The sequence below is a fragment of the Anolis carolinensis genome, unplaced genomic scaffold (assembly GCF_035594765.1).
Source record: "Anolis carolinensis isolate JA03-04 unplaced genomic scaffold, rAnoCar3.1.pri scaffold_9, whole genome shotgun sequence".
NCBI classification, from domain to species: domain Eukaryota; kingdom Metazoa; phylum Chordata; class Lepidosauria; order Squamata; family Dactyloidae; genus Anolis; species Anolis carolinensis.
Genome location: NW_026943820.1, coordinates 10,038,898 through 10,058,735, shown reverse-complemented (window position 1 = coordinate 10,058,735; position 19,838 = coordinate 10,038,898). Strand labels below are relative to the sequence as shown.

The 19,838-nt window shown below is 38.2% G+C and overlaps 1 protein-coding gene across 6 annotated transcripts in view; it reads left to right on the top strand.

Moving 5' to 3' along the window:
- The window catches only part of rpgrip1l (RPGRIP1 like), a 69,085-nt gene that overhangs the window by 7,495 nt on the left and 41,752 nt on the right, over window positions 1–19,838 (top strand). For all 6 annotated transcript variants that reach the window (XM_008113889.3, XM_008113888.3, XM_008113886.3 and 3 more), the window contains 10 exons: window positions 126–424; window positions 1,164–1,272; window positions 3,280–3,423; window positions 6,159–6,264; window positions 7,572–7,718; window positions 8,541–8,614; window positions 13,843–13,982; window positions 17,336–17,442; window positions 17,718–17,768; window positions 19,535–19,714. In XM_008113889.3, the coding sequence (XP_008112096.1) occupies window positions 126–424; window positions 1,164–1,272; window positions 3,280–3,423; window positions 6,159–6,264; window positions 7,572–7,718; window positions 8,541–8,614; window positions 13,843–13,982; window positions 17,336–17,442; window positions 17,718–17,768; window positions 19,535–19,714 (1,357 nt within the window). The remainder of the gene's footprint in view (window positions 1–125; window positions 425–1,163; window positions 1,273–3,279; window positions 3,424–6,158; window positions 6,265–7,571; window positions 7,719–8,540; window positions 8,615–13,842; window positions 13,983–17,335; window positions 17,443–17,717; window positions 17,769–19,534; window positions 19,715–19,838) is intronic.

Genomic DNA, 19,838 nt, shown 5'->3' with positions numbered 1-19,838 from the left:
ATATATATATATATATATATATATATATATATACACACACACACACACACACACACACACTAACTTTTTTTCTTTTTTTTTCCATCTTATGTGTGTTATCCCCCATCCCCCCCCCCCCCCAATAGGATGGCCACCAAGTTAATCCGCCTCGTGAACGACAAGAAAAAAGCAGAACAGGCTGGTGGCGGCCCCAAGCGGCGAGGCCAGGATGTCGAGATGGAGGAAGTGATCGAGCAGCTCCAGGAGAAAGTTCGGGATTTGGAGAGACAAAACGAAAGCATACGCAACAGGCTGATTTCAACCAAGCAACAGCTGCAGCTTCAAGGGCACAGGCACATGCCATACCATTATGTCCAGGCTCGCATTAACACAGGCCTCAGAAAAGCAGCAGAAAGTGTGGGGATTCAGGAGCGCGCCAAGAAAGGTATATGGTTTAAGTGACTCATTTCAGATACTTTTCTGATAGTGAATGCAGTCCACATATAGATTGGCTCACCAAGAACACTAACCTGTACAGATTTTGGTATTGGTCCATACATCCTGGTAGCAATGGCTCTCCTGGCTTTCAGTTAGGATTCATACCAAGCCCTACCTGGAAATGTGAAGTATTACCTGGTGGTTTCCCATCCAAGTATTAACCAAACTCATGTTAATACCCTGTCTGTCACCCAGATTTTGACTCAAAGTGATTTGTAAATGTTTAGAAAACCCAACAAATAAGTAAAATTAAAGTTAAAAATCTTATTATCCAAAGAATTAAAACCATTTACAACAAAGATTAAAATAATGTGTATATGTATAAAGGCAAATTATCTGTCAATTTCTGGGGACTCCATGAATTGGATCAGGCTTGTGAGGCAAGGAGTTGCACAGATTATTTTTTTCGCCATTTCCTTCATTCAGTCATCCTGGAGGATGTAGAAAATGCCTAGAGATAACATTTTGTTCTGTGATTATTGAAGAAAATATGTGGGTGGGATTGTCTTCTCCCATACTAATGCACTGAGGCTCTTATGGTATTCAAGGACACATTATAACTATAGCAAGGAGTGATCATGTTTAACCTTCCTACTTACATTATTGCCTATTTTTTCTCTCTTATGGTCCGTTACCTTTCACTCAGTATTCTTTTGTCTTTTTATCAACTATTCACCACCTTTTAGGAATGAGATTGCAGGACATCGACATCCAGGCTTTGAAATCCCCACAAGCCTTGCCCCCAAAATACGGGCAGAACTTACTTGAAGAAGCAAAGGCGGAGATAAGAAACTTGTATGTCTTTTTTGATTTTTCTTTGTTGTTGTTCTCCTGTCAAGTATTGCTGTAACAGTTAAAATTGACTAAACTTACAAAATACTTTACAGTCTCTTACTATGTGCCTTTTCATGAAAACTATCAGACTTTGACTCTTACATAGAAGAATGAAGCCTGGAGGACATCAATTTCCTATTGGCTCCTCAGCAAGATGCTGAGCTAGTTCAAAACAATTCCATTGTGCCCAAGGCAGACCCTGACTCATATCCCCTCAGTCACCCAATTATTTGTTATATCTTGAATATGAGTTGGATTTTATATTCTTAACTTCCTACAAACAGTGAGACTGACCATCTGAGTCATGAAAAAGGATGGAAAGATCATGTGATTGGACCAACCTTTATTAGACATTTTGTCGTCTTAAGTCCCCATTTTTGCTGGCAGTCTGATGTAGTCATGAAGTGCCCTCATTTCCAGTGCCCTCATTATCCCATCTTTTCATTCAAACTAATGAATGTTAACATGTTTCAAGGAACATTTTCTTACAACCTCATAATACCTGGGCCCAGGACAGGTCAGGTGATCCTCTCCAATTCTTATAAAACTATTGCAAAGCAGTAAACTTTTAGTTTGCTTGATCTCACTGTTAAACAGCTCTGTTGGTCTCCTTCAATAGCAAATAGTCACATAAACCCATGAGGTGATATATGCTGTTATATAGCTAATAGGTGCCAACTGTACTCAGTTCAACAAAAGATATACTTTTATAGTTGCAGGAGGAATGTAGTAAAGATAGACAACAAGACGCTGTCACCATAAATGGAGTGGAACACACTGATTGCTTCAAGAACATTTAAAAAAATAATTGTGCTTATAATGTTTTAGGAAATAAGGACTTCACATAAGATGCTCTAAATATGCTGCTATCTTCATCTTTCGCTGTCATTTTGTTACCCCTATCTACCATTTTGTAGAGGCTTTGATTTTGATAACTTTCTATCCTCTGAAATTTGGCCTGTTCTTCAATTATTTTTTTTCCTCTTGAACATTTTCTGAGGCCCTGGTTGTCAAGATTTAAACGTACAACAGATCTTGAACTCCTCATGTGAGAGGAATCAGATTTATGAATATGATCTGTCCAGTTCAAACTAAAGTGAGCAAAAAACATTTAATCTCTCGTTCCTCATAACAGTCCATCATGAGGTAGACAAAATGGCAATAAAAGCTTTGCTTAACTGGGAAATCTTTCAAGTTCCAGCTCCTCTCCTTTTTTTTTAACTCCAGATTTGATACCACGGAACATGAAGCTTTCCATTTAATCTATCATCTTCTTGCTCATAAGATGGACTGCATATTATGCAATTGCTATGCAAGTTAATAACAGCATTTGTATAATCAAATGTTGAAACGTCTTTATGTTTACTTCTAAAATGCATCTCTAAAATATGCAGGTATTTTTCTCCAGCCATTCATTTGCAGTTTTTATAAGCTGCCTTTCCGAAAAGAACATGTATACAGTATAATCAAATGTTGAAAGGTCTTTATGCTTCCTTTCAAAATATATCTTTACGGTATGCAAGTATTTTACACTCCATGTATATTTCTCAATCCAAAATAACCATGTCTGATGGAAATCTTAATAACCTACAATGTACATGAAAACAAGTGAATCATAGTATGCTTCCAGTCAATTTAACAATTCATATTTCATATTCAGAAGCATTACAAGGTTTTCAATATCTCTGAGAACTTAATATCCTAAATATGTCTTAGAAACTCTCATGAAGTTGACTTTTCAAGGCCTTACAAGGATAGTAGTACCAAGTTTAAAATCTGATCAAATGTCTTATACAATTTTTGAAAGCTGTTGTTAAAAATGCCTCTTAAAGCTTTAAAAATTCTCCAAGGAACCTATCCCTATTCTTTCCATGATTTCCATTTCTTCTAGTAAAGAACAGAAGTATACTTGTCTTCTGCCTCCCAGCTAGTGACACCCAAGAACATTGTTGTTTTCTTGCTTTGTAGAGAGAATGTTATTGAATCACTAAAAGCACACAATGAAGAGTTAGAACATTCTGTGGAAGTGCTCAGGAGTGAAATTCAGAAGAAGGAAAGTGAATTTGAAGAAGCCCTCCTACAATTGAAAGAGCAGCAAGCCACAGGCCAACGGTAGGCTAAAATAGCATGAAAAAGCCGTAACAGCATAGAGGATATGACAGAGAAAAAACATTGCGTACTTAGGTTTTATTGAATATCTTCACTCTTCTTGCAAGCATTTGCACAGAGAACATCAGGCACTTCTTTTACCTGTTTTGGAGATGCATAAAATACTCAACTATCTTGATGTCAGAACTAACTGTGACTATGAGGAGTAATACTAAACCAGGGATGGAAATCCAAAACTCCTTTTCATAAAGTTTCATGGCCAGTATCACGTCATAAAGATTTGATTACTGGGCCATCTGGGTAACATTCAGATAGTTCCCCTCATCCCAGATTTTCTAGAGCAACAGCTCTTTAAGTATTGGATGAACCTGGCTTCTGAATGGTTTTTTCTGAAGCATTTGAGGTGTTTTCTTCCACAGTTTTGTTTAGCCTGCTTGTTTTCACTTCATAATAATTTCATGGTTTTGTTGTTTGCATGGGTACTGCTCAAACTAAAATATCTTAATCTGTCTAGTTACTTGTCTGCCATATGCAAATCCCTAAAGTAGCATAAATTGTCGAGTTTTGTGAATAGGGTGGGTTCATTCATAGACAGGTGGAATTTCCTTGACTACATTGACTACATTGCCCTGCCATTTTCAGTGGTTAGAATTTGCTAGCTATTCTGTCTGGTAGTGGCATATTAAAGTAATAGGAATCAAAATCTTTTAATTTCCTTGTCTTGGAGAAATTATATTAATGATAAGGCATGTTCAAAATCACAATATCTCACTTAGTAGTTGGATTTAGTCATAGAATCATAGAATCATAGAATAGTAGAGTTGGAAGAGACCTCATGGGCCATCCAGTCCAACCCCCTGCCAAGAAGCAGGAAATCGCATTCAAAGCACCCCCGACAGATGGCCATCCAGCCTCTGCTTAAAAGCCTCCAAGGAAGGAGCCTCCACCACAGTCCGGGGGAGAGTTCCACTGTCGAACAGCCCTCACAGTGAGGAAGATCTTCCTGATGTTCAGGTGGAATCTCCTTTCATCAAAGAAAAACATGTTTGCTGCATGAAGCCTCCACATGACTTGGACTTCAGTATTCTGCTCGTTCCTCTTTTCTTTTTCAACTTCTTAGTTAACATCCAAGTTTGGGAAATCGTGGTTACCCTAAACTATGGTTAATACAAACAAACCTAGGCTTAAACCATAGTTAGTTGATCCTGGCAATTTTCACAAAGTATTGTTAGACCAAATGGCACTGGCCATTGTGAGAGAGTCTGTTTGGTTTAAAATCAAAAGTGGGAACTGTCTTTGTATTTGCATATGTGTCCTATCTAGCACAAAAGGAGGGAAGGAGGAAATGTATGATTTCTAGACTCATTGTATTTGGTAAGCCATGGTTTCCTGCTACATCTGGATACAACTGACTAGTTCAGCATGATGGAAAGTACTAGTTAATGTTGATTAGCTGGACTCCTTAGGCTTACATCTGCACATCATAAATATCATTCATTCCCACTCCTTTTATTTGAAAATAAGGGAAAAGTAAACCTCCTGTAAAACTTTGAGCACATTCCTGCTATTTGTTTGATGTGAGGAGCAAAATTAATATAAACATGGTTTTGCATTAGAGTTTTTGGTGTTTAGGACGAAGCAACAGCAGTGATGTGTTTCCACGCTACCACTCTTTATTTGAAAGGTGCAATAAACCAGTTCGTCAGGCAAGAAAATATTTGAAAGTGCTTTTTAATCTTCTCCAAAAGGACAGTTGACCGGGTGATGCCAAAACACAATGGTTTCTAAGAGTCTAAAGAATTAAAAAACAAAGAAAAAGCATTTCAAGTCCTCAGCTGGTTTACAGATGTGTATGCTTTGTAGTTTAATTTCTGGTTCCAGCATGGCAGTGGGACAATTTTTTCCAGTCTGTCTGTAACAGATAAGTATTGGAGAAGAAACAATGTGTTTCAAGATGTGAGATTCTGTTCTGATGTTTATCATGCTTTATTTGGTATTCGCAGTTAAAATCAATTCAGGGGTTTCCTTTTAAACGTTTCTTGCTCCAAATACATGCAAAAATAATAATAATGAGGTCACCCGGCTCTGTTCAAGGGATACAGTTTGGAAAACATATCTGTACTTAGCTGTGTGATGACTTTTAACAAGATTAAATAGTGAAATTTCAATTGAATCTCAGCAGGAGAAATATATAACAGAACCTTGGCCATCTAGAATTTCGGTCAAGATGGTCAGCGTTAACATACATCTGCAGCTTATTTGAATGCCAATCTAAAGGAATTATCTGTGTAAAATGCTAAGTCACTTTTCTTGAAAATACTTGGAGAAAGTTTTAAAGTTCCAGGAAATAGTGATTCCCTGACAGCAAACATTTGGAAGAAAGTGGCTAGAGAGCAAAAACAAATTATCTGCCTGTTGCAAGGATAAGGTTGCTCCTTTCACCTCAGCATCTTCCAGAGTTTCATAGCATAAACCAGTATATCCAAACAATGACTGAAATCCAAATCTAGTCAAGCAAAACCTGGATGTATTTAACAATCTGTAATACTAATTTTAAGAGAAAAGATTTATCTTAACTTTTTACAAACTTTCCTCTCCCCAACTACGTTTAGGAATTAATGAGCCATAAAAAAAACAATTGAAAAGGTTTTTAAATTTTCCAAAGTAAAACAGTTGTCAGTGGCTGTTGTTGCACTGTAGATTTCACCAAGCCATTTCCTATCTCTTTTGTTTGAAAGGTTAACCATTCGCGACAATGTCACACTGATCAAACTGCACAAACAGTTGGCGGAAAAAAGCAATGAGTTTGCAGCAATGGAATCCAAAATGCTGCAGCTCGATGAGGTATGGAAAAACTTCTGCTAAGTATGCTCACTATGAAGCCAATCCCCGTTACGCTCCAGTCAGCTTATGATTGAATAAATTTAATATCCATAAAGAAACACTTCCTTCTTATATTTGCCAAGGTGTAATACAGATCTACCCGCATACCTGGGAATGCACCCCCTTGGAACTCGGTTGGACTTACCCCTAAATAAACAGGGTTAGAATTATTATGCTGCTGAAATGCAGATAAATATGTATGTAGTTGAATCGAAGAATAGGTGGGGATTTGTGTCTTAGCTCTTTGTCCATTTATGCTCCCAAATGGCATTACAATACATATCTTTGCACTTTTGTCTAGACTGCCCTCCCTTTTATTTAATTCACTTTGTTACTGAATGGTGGTCTTTGCATTTATCATGTTATTTTTTTACTGTTTTTCTATTGTATTATACTAGCTGTGCCCGGCCACGCATTGCTGTGGCAAAGTGGTGGTGGTATTGGTTAAAAATTGTTGTGTAATTTTTATTTGACTTTATTTGCATTTTTTATTAATTTTATTGTAAGTTATATTTTTATTTATTATATTTTATTATTTTCTTGTATTATTTTTAGTTATTTTCTGTTATTATAGTATTTATTGTATTAATTTTTTAGTATTTTTTATTATTTTTTATTGGGTTGCTAGGAGACCAAGTTGGAGGAGCTTAGCCTTCTAACTGGCAGCAATTGGATAAAAGCAATTATTCCTCTCCCTCTAATTAGGACTTTATTTTTCTTTTCTTTTTGTTGTATCAACCTAGAGGCATGGATGATGGATTGTGTTGTCAAATTTCGAGGTTGGAGGGCTTGTAGTTTTGTTGTTTTGTGGGTCGCCATGATGCCATCACTCTTTTATATATATAGATTGCATTACTATGCTTTTAATGTGTTCTTATCTGCATGAAGATATTGTTTACATGCATTTTATTTTGTTTATTATTTGTTCTTTGGGCTTGGCCCCGTGTTAGCCAACCTGAGTTCCTGCGGGGAGATGGAGGCAGGATAGAAAACTAATTATTATTATTATTATTATTATTATTATTATTATTATTATTATTATTATTATTATGCTAACACTGCATCCCTGTTCATCTCTGCTTTGATTCAAGTCCCAGTAAGTTCAGTCAAACTTACAGTTAGATATGTTAGAGCAGTACAGACTCACAGTGACTGCATCCACCCCGCCATCCCTGCATCTCACCACCCCTTATTTATTTTTGTTGAAAAGGATAATTGTTGCTCAAAAATGCTTACCTTCCACTGCCTTCTCTCCACCATCGCCACAGAACCAAAGGCATCTTAAAGTCAGCCATGATGCACTTATGGCAAAAGGAGATGAACTCAACCTGCTGCTCAAGGAAGAACGTTTGAAGTGCCTCAATCTAGAGAGACAATTACAGGCCAACACTTTTTCAAAGCGACGGCTAGATGAGGTGAGGCTAAATCTTGTCTGTAAATGTTAAAGGAAGAATATGCTTTCTGATGCTTTACAGTGGATTGTACACACCTGACCAATAGTTTGCTTATCCTTCCTAGGAAACTGAGAGATGCACAACCATGCAGTCTTTATCCCCTGGTATTGATACCACACATTTCCCATGGTCTTTAGATTATTCCCACCGTTGTTTCTACTGTTATGATCTTATAGTGGTTATTCATATGAATCTCAGCAGTCTGACTAGGTCAAACAATGAACGATCAACCCTTGTCTTGTTGACATATTGGAGTTCATAATAGACAATGAACCTTTTCAAGGCACTGTGTTTGTCCTCTGTCATAATGATCAGTAATGCCATTACACAGTGCCAGCATGTGGCTCTCCAGATGTGGATGGAGTCCGCTCCCATCTGCCCTAGCCAGCATAGCAAATGGCAAGGAAGGATGGAGTTCAGGAAGATCTAGATGACCCCCATTTCAAGTACAATGGGTTAAGAGTGATATTGTGAATCCCCACCTTAAAGTGGGTAAAATGGTAATTTTAATGGGAACCACACAAGTCAAACACACATGTTAATCAAATGTCTGGAATGTTTTTCTAACTTGGCAGTACATTTACTTTTCAATAAGATTTTCATTTTGTCCATCATCCCAGACTGCCTTACTCTTCTGTTACATCATAGCAGTTATTATGTTGTATGAGAACCAATCTACTATTCCTTGACATCTAAAATAGTTCTGGCCAGTTGTGTTTCTGTCAGTAATGGTTTATTTTTCATTTTCAGTTACATCACTGCTAACCATTTTCTTCATTTCAGCTACAAGACAGAATCAATGATTTGGAGAAAGAGAGGGACCTCTTAAAAGAAAATTACGATAAGTTATACAACAGGTAAATTATAACTGATTACAGAATCCTTATCTGATTCCCATTATTGATTTATAGATTAGCTAAGATAATTACTGATGAAATAAGAACAAGTAGACTTGAAATGAGAACTGTCTGATGGTAATTTAACAGTGAAATAGGCTGCCTCAAAGTGTGATTGAGTCTTCTTGGAGCTTTTTAACAGAGGCTGGATGGCTTTCTGTCAGGAGTACTTTGACTGTTTATTCCTTTGTGGCAGAATAGGGTTGGATTAGATGACCCTTGTGGTCCTTTCCAAATCTGTGGTTCTATGCTCCTATGACATACAGAGTGGCATGTGGACAGGGAATTGTGGAAGAGAGAGCAAGAGCTGAAGAATTTTCAGAATGCATGTCCTTTTTTTATTGAGACTTCTATTGATAAATCCACTCACATTGTGAACTGAAATATAGGGAAGGAATCTTTATAACCCTTTAGTCTTCTTTTAAACTGTGGTTTGTTATATGTTTTCACATCATTTCCAGCTTATGTGACCCTTAATTGAACCTATCACAAGGTTTTCTGGGGCTGAAAGTGTATGACTTATCTAAAGTCATTCAGTGCGTTTGCATTGCCAAGCAAGGAAAACAATCTAATGCCTCCAAAAACTTACTGTTTTGGTTTTATGATGATTTAGATAAATCATTTCCAGGATATTTGTTGTGGTGGAAGACCTACAATTATGGTTTCCTGGTTTGCCAGGGCCTAGGACTGAATTTGGGTACATTGGGTACAATTGCTTCCTTCTTTCCTTGGTGCAGACTGGCAACCAAGAGGCCACCACTTCCAGCAGCATTGTTTTAGATCCTTAGTAGATTTCACCCCTGATAATCCTGTATCCAAGTTAGTGAAAAGCATGTAACATCAAGTATTGTTATGCACCAGAACCTACAGCCACAAAACAGTTTTACATGTTGAAGCATTTTATTTATTTATTTAGAGCATCTGTAGCCAAAAAATTGACTTATAATCTAAAAAGACATGAAACACAAGGGAAAAGGAGAAGGGGGTTAGTCCAGCAAATGCTGTCTGCTTTTCCATCTTCCGGACCAATTGCACTTGGTATGAAGAGCCTTTCCCCATCCATTGAAAATGCCATCCTTTCTAGAACTACTTATTTTGAACATAACTTTCCATTTATACTGTTACTACCAAGTTGTCTGTTTCACAGAGAAGACAGCATCAAAGCATTGGACGCTATATCTTTGCCTTCAGTTTCAACCTCAGTCTCCTTAAAAAAAGAGAGAACACAATATAAAATGGACTTTTCTGGAGCTGCACTGGGTGTCATTTTGACTTTTGAGGTGCCAAATAGCCTAAGGCCAGAGCTGTGGCTACACTTGATATTTATGTAAAGTCGCTCCGAGGTAATAGCCTGTGTAAATTCTGTCAGCAGTGCTTAATATCACATAAATAAAAAATTAGGAGGCTAAACCTACTGAACATGAAACGAGATCAGGCGCTGAATTCATTTTCTGGTGCCGAACAGAAAATTGAAGCAATTACAGTCAATTTGCAGAGGCTTTAATGAGGAAACACCTGATAATGAAGCAGAAGGGGATGGGAGGAGACCCCCTCCAGTTACAGGAGATACAAATTGAGCTCTTCTTCAAAAGAGAAGATGACTTAAACTTTTCATTTTAAGGCAGGCTTAAAATATTTTGAATGCTAAAGTTTTAGGGGAGCGTACCTACCTTACCTTTACTATAGTTCAAACAGTAACATCTACAAACTCTGGCTGGTTATTTGAGAATCAGGCCCACACTGAACCCATTTGCAAGGAACAAAAAGGTGACAATGTTTTACCTTGGAGGCATAGAAAGCCTACCATTGCTTTATCTGAAATCTAAAATGAATATAGAGATACTATAGGATTTCATAAGGTTGTCATTCCTGGCTACTCGCTCTATCAATGAGCGAGTCTTTCCTTCTGACTTACCAATTTCCCCACATAATTCCATTCTGTCCTGTTGCTGCATGAGCCTGCCATCTTGAGCCATTCAACATCAGTATTTGAATTCACATTTTCTCTGTAAAATATGTTTTTAAATGAACATTTAGCTACCTTTAAATTGACAAGAATAGCCTAAGAGCTGCGGATCCAGACATTTTGTGTAAGAGTTCACAAAGATCAAATTGCTTTAGTATCTGTAGCAGGGACCATGCCAACATATAAATGATCGTCTATGCTCTATCTCCTTTTTATTTTTTTATTTTTTTGCTTATTTGTGGTAATCAGTTCCCTCTTTCAGGTATTTTCAAACCAAAAAATGCCAAAAAAATAGACTCTTGTCCAGACGTCAACAGTATGTCCAGCTCAACTAGCATTTCCCAATCAATAATAAGTTTGGTGTTATGATCAGATGACTGTGTAAATCCAAGAGGTCAGTTTCCCTTAAAAATGCAAGTTGCAAGCATTAGCTTTCCTTTGACCCGCTAATACTGATCCGGTCCTCCTGCGTACCATCTGCTGCATAGCCAGCCCTTCTGTAAACCCAGATGGTTTTCAAAATGTAGCAGGATTTTTTTTTCTATGTGAACTCCAAAGATATTCCAGAAGAATACAGTCCTAAATGTAAAAGAGATGATAGCTGCATATTGAGTTTTGGAATGATCTTGTATGCCTTTAAAGTTAGCATTATGTGGATTTGGAGAAAGTGGAGTTGTAAGCTGCTCTGAGTTTTAACGAAGGACAGATTCCAAGGTTAGAAATATATTCAGTGCTGTTAAAAATGAACTCGGCAAACTTATTCAGCAAGTGAATTTAAGAGCCAGTGTGGTATAGCGGTTTGAGCATTGGACTTTGACTTTGGAGACCAGAGTTTGATTTTTCACTTTGCCATTGAAACCCACTGGATGACTTTAGGCAAGTCATGCCTTTTGGCTTCCAAAGGTCCCATTATAGGGTCGCCATAAATTGAAAAGGACTTGGAAGCATACGACAGCAACAGACCTAAAATACAGGCCACAGATGAGATCTTACACACACTTCTGCACCACAAGAAGTTGAAACTTATCTTTCTGCCCTTTTTCAGACTCATCCCAGTTGCAGCATTTTTGAATCATTCTTACAAGAGCTCTTTCCAGGTGTTTGTTGTTACTCCCATTTAATAAATCGGGGAAACGGGAAATGAGAAAGAACATGTTGTCTGTCCAGATCATGGCTGGAATGTCTCATGCTCATCAGGTCATGAGTATTAATGCAGTTTTGCAGATATGATGCCAAGAGGCAGAGCATGATCAGTGCTTCAAGGATAAGGTCACAGGCCAAACAGTTAAGGATGATCTATAAACGATTGCATAAGAACAGGCAGGGAATTACGGCATGGCATTAAACCAAATATGTACTTGGCCACTTGCTTGATCACCTGTGGTCAGTAAAACCCACCTTCAAAGGCCTTGTTATGGAAGTTTTACAAAAAAACTGTGTGTTTTGAATTCAGAAATAACTAAGGAGCTTTCAGCAAGCAAACCAATGCCTTCACCTATGATGGAATTGGGAGTGAGACAAAGTGTTTCCCAATAAACTTAAGACATGAGCAAGTTCACTCAGGGAGATGTGGTCAGTCAGATAGTGTGGGCTTAGGCTATATGTAATCAATTCAAAGGCTTTGTAGCAATGAACTAATTTCTAAAAATCCAATTCATTTATTTCTTCTACAGCTTCCAACATCTGCATTCAATATTAGTATGGATTCTTATATAACTTCTGAAATTCATTGTGTGAATCTGCTTAATGTTGAATGCTTAGATGTATGTTTTGCTAGTTACAATTTGCTCCAACACTCCCAGTCTCCTAACATGGAATCACTATGCATTCAAATACTTCCAAGACTTTTATATTGTATTTTAGTGATCCATGTATATTGTGTTGCTGAACACTAATAAAGGAACATACACAAAAGTTCATGATTACATTTTACGTCAACATTACTCTTTGTGATGTTTTATTTAGACACACAAGTGCAGATATGCATTGCTGGAATGGGGCCCAAGGGCAGTCTGATGCCCCCATACATTTACAACTTCTTTTTTATGGTGTTTGGCAGTATTAAATAGACGTAGGGAACACAGTTTGGAAAGATTTTGGGACTGTGGGTCTGAGAATTTCCCAGTCAGCATGACCACAGAGCTTTGCAAGATAATAAAAAGTAGGGAAAGACATGAATAAAACCTGCAGGTGTTCAGTGCTAAAGGGGAGTTCTTAATGCCTCAGTTCCATCTTTTAAATTCAGAGTGTCAAGGAAAATTTTTAATATGGGACGAATATCTCCTAACTAGCCATTCCTCTTTCAATCCTTTCAGATTTTGTCATTTCAGAGCCAGTGTCAAAGAAATTTTAAGCCACCTGAAAACTCTTTGAACAATGAGCTGCTGGTTTTGCAGTTTGGCTCCATGACCTGATCTCAAACACACACACACAAACTCATAGCACACAAACATTTTAATGCAAAAAATGTAGTCCTAAACATCCATGCTGGTTTTCAAATTGTGAGTCCTTTGATACAGAGTTCTATTTTCTGGGCCATATTTTTCCCTCCTCCTTTTCATGGTCTTCAAGAGCCGTGCTGTTGCCTTCTTGGCCATGTTAACAACCCAGATATTTTGTTTAGGGCTATAAAGTTGGCTTAAGAGTACAAAGGCTTTTTAATATGTTACAGGAGACACATTTTGTGATCTGAGAAGAGCTGTTCCTTTGTGGCCAGTCTTCCTTTGGACAGGCAACTGGCCCCGGGCGTCCTCCCTTCCCTCTCTCCTTAAAAATCGGATCAAGTGGGAAATCACAGCCCTTGTACGTGAAGAGGTTTCTCTGCGCAAGATATGGTTCTGTCAATAGTCTGTTGCTGAGGTTTTGAGTGGCGGATTCCTCTGGAACCGAGCTCTGAATTCCTCCCTGAGCCCCCACCAGCGTTTGGAGTCTGCCAGCTCCTCTGGCTCTAAATTGAGGCCAGCCCTGTTGCTCATCCCACAAACCCTTTCATCTTCCATGACCGCAGCCTCGGAAAGGCGCCTCCGTTTCAACAGCAGCAGACCAGCATGTGTTTGCTTAATTCCTAAGACATGATGACAATGATCTCGGCCGCTAAAATGGCTTTCCTCTTTCTCACTATTTGCTGTTGGGGTCAATTACTGAGCACTCTTCACACGCCATTTGTGGATCTCTTTCTTTTGTCTTTTATGCTTGGCCTGTTTTCCTCCTTTCTAACCCTCAGTGCCTTCGGCGTGACCCATGACCAGAAATGGAAGCTGAAGGAACAGCAGCTGAAGCTGGAGATTGCTCAGCTCGAGGCTGCGTTAAAGTCAGATTTGGCAGATAAAAATAACATCCTGGACAGAATGAAAGTGGAACAAGGTATATTGCAGGAATGGAAGCTTAGTGTGTGATGTGCACATGAATGGTTGTGTTTTCTCTCAATTTGGTAAGGTTGCATATCCAGCAACATAGAGAACTCCTTTGTACCAAGTTAGGTTTTCTGTCCTATCTAGGGAAGTACTGTGTATCTGAGACACAAGGTGCATCTACACTGTAAAAGTAATGCTTTGACACCACTTTAACTGCCTTGACTCAGTATTATGGAATGGTGAGAGTTGTTGCTTGGAGAGGCATTAGCAGTCTTTGGCAGAGAAGGCTAAAGATTTTGTAAAGCCACAACTCCTATGATTTTGAAGTATTGAGCCATTTGAGTTAAAATGGTGTCGAACTGCATTATTTTTATTATATAGATGCACCATTAATCAGAATGTCCTGTTTTGACCGGGAGACCTCTTTCCTCATATTTTGTCAATCCCTATGGAACCATGTTGGCCTATGGATGTTGTGATACTGCAGTGCCTGGCATGCTTCACCATTAGCTATGCTGCCTAGAGTTGCTTAGAGTTTCACAGGAATCTCCCTCTCACCCTTTGTAGTTTAGATAAGCAGGGGGGTGATTTGGAGCTGAAGCTTAGCCAATTGCCATGTCCAAAACCAATTAAAGTAGACCCACAGTTGCAGAATTTGGATATTTTTGTGTTGCCATTTTTCCAAAATGGCAAGCGAGTGAAACATATACTACTTTAGGTGGGAGTTGCCATGAATAAAGGGTTCTCTATACCCAGCAAAGAAACCAATGAGAAACCAGGTTGTTGTATGTTTTCCGGGCTGTATGGCCATCTTCCAGAAGTATTCGCTCCTGATGTTTCACCCACATCTATGGCAGGCATCCTCAGAGGAAACAGACAACAACACTGTGATCCCGGCCATGAAAGCCTTCGACAACACAAATGAGAAACCCTTTCCCAATATTGTCAACGATAAAGGACTACCTTTCTCTCTGGCACAGTTGTATTTCTGTGACTGCTATGGTCAAGATTCAAAGAAGTGGACTAATCTTCTCATTGAGCCTCTTTTCTATCCTATCAGTTTAGCCATTTGAAAACTCCATATGTTCGTTTAGATAATGCCAAACCGGTTTGGCTCTTTGCTTTGCTCCCCTTCGCCCTCTCCCCATCCCATGCCTTCCACTCCCAGCTCAAAGAGCAGATTAGTTTCAGGTTTTGTCATTCTTTTGGTTAAGAAAGTTTAAATGCAGTTTAATGTTTAAATTAATTGCAGGTTTAGGAATCTTTATTTAGTTTGTCTTTTTAGCATGAATGCGTAGGTCAGCACCCTATGCATATTGATTACAGATGATGGAACTAGCACGAGTGGGTTTTGACAGCTGTTTGTTTTAGCAAGCGATTATCATAATCTTTGTTTTCTTAAGTCCCCTGTTTGTGTATAGTAGCAAGAAACGATTCTTGCATGCTCACAATGCACAATCTTGATCAAGTTACACAAGTAGCTCTATAGATCCATTAGTCTAGTTTCACACAAGACTTCTGAAATACGTTGTTAGTTCCAGCAGGAGTAAACCCATTAAATCATTGAAAACTTGATAAATGAACATGTAAGATCTGTTAATTCAGCGGGTCTACTCTAGTTGGCGGTGGTGCAGCGTGTTAAAGCGCTGAGCTGCTGAACTTGTGGACCGAAAGGTCGCAGGTGCAAATCTGGGAAGCGGAGTGAGCTCCCACTGTTAGCCCCAGCTTCTGCCAACCTAGCAGTTTGAAAACATGCAAATGTGAGTAGATCAATAGGTACCGCTCTGTTGGGAAGGTGTCTACAGACAGTGCCGGCTCTTTGGCTTGGAAATTGAGATTAACACCAACTCCCAGAGTCAGACACGACTGGACTTAATGTCAGGGGAAAACCTTTACCTTTACTACTCTAGTTGGCACTAACAGTGGGTTTTAGGTCTATCTGTTTCTACAAACATCAAATTAAGGATCCAAAAACCTAAGGAAATCTTTTTCTCCATCTTGCCTTATTTGTGCGGAGTGTAAATCCTTTATTTTTCACCCTCAAAAAGAATGGATCAGCTCAAAAGCTTGTGCCGTAATTGATATGGACAAAGAGTCATCTTAAAGCTTTAATGGTCCTTACTTAAATTAAATTGTAGATCATAGCCCAAGTTATATGCAAACCAAAAAATGCATAATTTTAATAGAATTCCATACATACACACAGATGCCCATTATATCTATAATAACATTGAACAATATGGCTCTGAAACATTAAAATATTTATGTCTAGGGCACCAAGCTTCTTTCTGTATCCAATTACTCTAGAAAAAGTGGGAGACAGGGAGGAAAAGGCACTGAAACCTATGCCCTAAAGACAGACAGAAGAAGCCCTAAAAGATCCTAAAGGTATCAGTGTTATTGTCTCCTAAATGCTAAAATAAACCCTTGTATTTTATGCTAGCCCAAAGGCAAGTGGCTTAAACTAATATATGCAGACTGAATTGACAGTGTATGTATAAAGATGTCTCTTGCCTAGAAAATTGATCTTTCTATCCTCAAGGCAGCCTTTGTGCATCTCCTAAACTAGCTCCGAGGGGCTGAATTTTGGGACATTCCCATGATTGACAGGAGGAAGGAGGAATAAGGAAAAGTCAACAGCATGGTGTAGATGATGATGATGATGATGATGATTATTATTATTATTATTATTATTAGTCATATTAACTTTATTTATAGCCCACCTTTCTGGCTGTTGGGTCTCAAGGCAGCAAACAAACACACAATGTAACGACAATTTAAAACAAAGCAAATACTAAAATAAAAACAACAAATAAATATTAGTGTGTGGCTATAAATTTAAAATTAAAATAAAATACAATAAATAAATATTTAAACTTCTTATCTGGATCTGAAATCACATTTGATAAGTGGTGTTGAGCATATCGTTTTGATGTGATGTTGAGCAAGCTAATTGAAGGTCATTCCTACCACGTTTCTTATAGATAGGAAATACAATGCTCATTTTCCACCTACTCGGCATTTCTACAGTGCTGTTTATCCTGATAAATAGGCTAGTGAGAAAGAGGCATCATCATTCAGCGTTTTCTTGAAGAGTTTTTGAGGAATCATGTCTTCTACAGGCACTTTCTTAGATTTCAAAGATGCAATTAATGACCTCATTGCAGGACACTGGTTCATACTCAGGTAGAAGAGCAAAATCCTTGTACAATCCTACCACTTCCAAGGTACTTGATGAGTGTATTTGCTCTAAATGTGTGTAGGAAGGGTATAATGGAAGAGCAGAGTAGGGTTTACTTCGACTTTGTGTCAAGTTCCTGTTGGTTTCTACAAAGATCTGTCTTTTTGTCGTTCCTTCTGGAGACCAAAATGAAAAACTGGCCCAGGAGAACCAAGAGCTGCGTTTGCAATACCTGGAGCAGAAGCAACAGCTGGACGAAATGAAGAACCGTATGAAGTTTTTCACCAAGGTGAACTTTCTGTCCTCCGCCTCCTTCTCCCCCTCCTTCATTGAAAAAGGACCAAGGCAGGGATAGTTGGGGGGAGCTTTCCATATTGTATGCAAATACTCCTTTCTTAAAAGCAAAGGCTAAACAATGCAGGAATATGACAGAGTTTACTTATTCATGATATCCAGCGAAATGTCATGTTCGAGTGTGAATGCATTGTGTAGTCTCACTGCCTCGCTCCATAATTCATTCTTTCCCCTTGAACAACGCTTTCCTGTTGATTGTCTCCGTTTCAGGAGAGCGACGTTGATGCGGCTGAACTCAGCGAGGCTCTCATGCTCATAAAGGTAACTTAGCAGAAACTGTTGCCTGCCGCCTTTTCAAACTCTCTGATCCTCATAAAACATTATACTCACAAGGCCTGGCTTTTTGACAAAGCCTCTCCTCGTGCTCCTTTCACCAGCTAATGCTTCTTGCTTGTACCTACCAGTTAATGTCACTCTTCCATTTTGGTGGGAAACTGAAAGATGGAGACTGAAAAGAGGACAGGGTAGAACTTTTTCAGTTTCCTTGCATATTTCATTGCAACACTGAAAGTGAATTAACCTTAAGCTTACATGGTTTTACTTGATACTTTCCTTCCCTCCCTTTTTTGGCTTAGAGCACTAACAGTTGCCTTTCCTGTTCTCACATTGTCCTGTTGCAGGTCGGATCAAAATAACTTTTTGTTTACAGATCCTGAAGGATATAACAATAATTCTGTAGGATGTCAAAGCCAATGCCAAACTAAAGTGTTACACTCTGGAAACATAAGCATTTTTCCCTCCTCCCTGTATCCTAACATTGGCTACTTGCTTATTTATAAAAGTACCATGTGGGGAAATGCATTTCCACCTTCCACCTTGTTTGTAATTCTGCTGTTTACAACAGAACTGCAGTGATGTGAAAGAGAAAAGAAGGAATAGAAAAGGCAGAGCTTCTTGCCTTATATTCTTCAATAGATTCCCATCCACTCCTTACTGATAACACTGCTAGTTAAATATAGATAAATCCCACTTTTGTATAGTACTGTTTCTCATGGCTTCCATTAACATAGCAGACCCAGAATATTCTCTGAATAATCCTGGGGAAATAATAATACACAAATAATATTTAGTTATAGTGGTTACAATATCCAAAGCTGTCTCCATATAGTATCTAGCAGTTATTATAACATCCTTCTAAGATATCATTATACCACATTATTGTTATGTCAATGTTGCAAATGGCAAATGGAGACTCGGGCTGAGAAAGTTCACTAAAGACACAATTTTATTTATTCTTCCCTAAGAAGTAAGTCCCACTAAACACAGCAATATTTAACTCTGAATAAATATGCACAAAATTATAATGTACATTATATGTCTATGTGTGTTCAAGTTGCCATTGAATTCCATCAGACTTCCCCAATAAATTTGCATTTAAAGCCAGATACCGCCTCCATTTTAGTTCAGATTGCAGTGTACATTTACCATGATAGATGGTACCATAACCTGAAAATACCAGTAGGCTCTTCTTCTTCCAATTCTTCTTCTTCTTCTTCTTCTTATTATTATTATTATTATTATTATTATTATTATTTGTTACCTGCCTCCTCACAGCTTGAGGTGGGGCACAACACAGTCAAAACATAAAACACATATAATAAAATACATATATTAAAACATTGCTGTAAAATACATATAATACACAGATTAAAATACTGTAGTAATAGAATGTAAATTCAAAATTTATAGTTTAAAATTGACTGGGTATTAGACATGCATATGACTGCTGCTTCCAGCCCTTAGTCACTAGTGATATGCTGGCTCTTCTTGAAATGACCAAATCCTGTTAAACTCATTTGGACATATTTCTGAATAAAGATGTATTGCATCAACTTGCAAAATCCAATTATTAAGTAGTTCTTAGTTGCTTTCATTGTCTCCTGTGAAGCATTGAGAAATTGGCAGGATTGGGGTCCAAGCACAGCTTTGTTTCAGAGCTAGAAAGCGAGAAGTCCATCTGTTTCAATTAAACATGAAACTTTCAAGAAAAAAATCTAATTAGCATACTGTCAACTTTTGCGGTTTAGGTTCGTAGGCAACAGACAAACGGAGACCTCACATTTTTGGAGAAAGTAGAAGACGACACCCAGAAGGACTTGGAGCGTTCCATGCGTGAGCTCCAAGCAACCCACGCAGAAACTGTTCAAGAGCTTGAAAAGACACGCAATATGTTAATTGTACAGCATAAAATTAACAAAGATTACCAGGTAGGTAATTCGTTTACTGTGCAGTTGACTGCTAGTATTGTTTTTGGTGGGGATAGGGGTATAATCTGATAATTAAGATGGATGAATCTAAGATTTCATGCAGTAACTAATCTTAATTAACTGA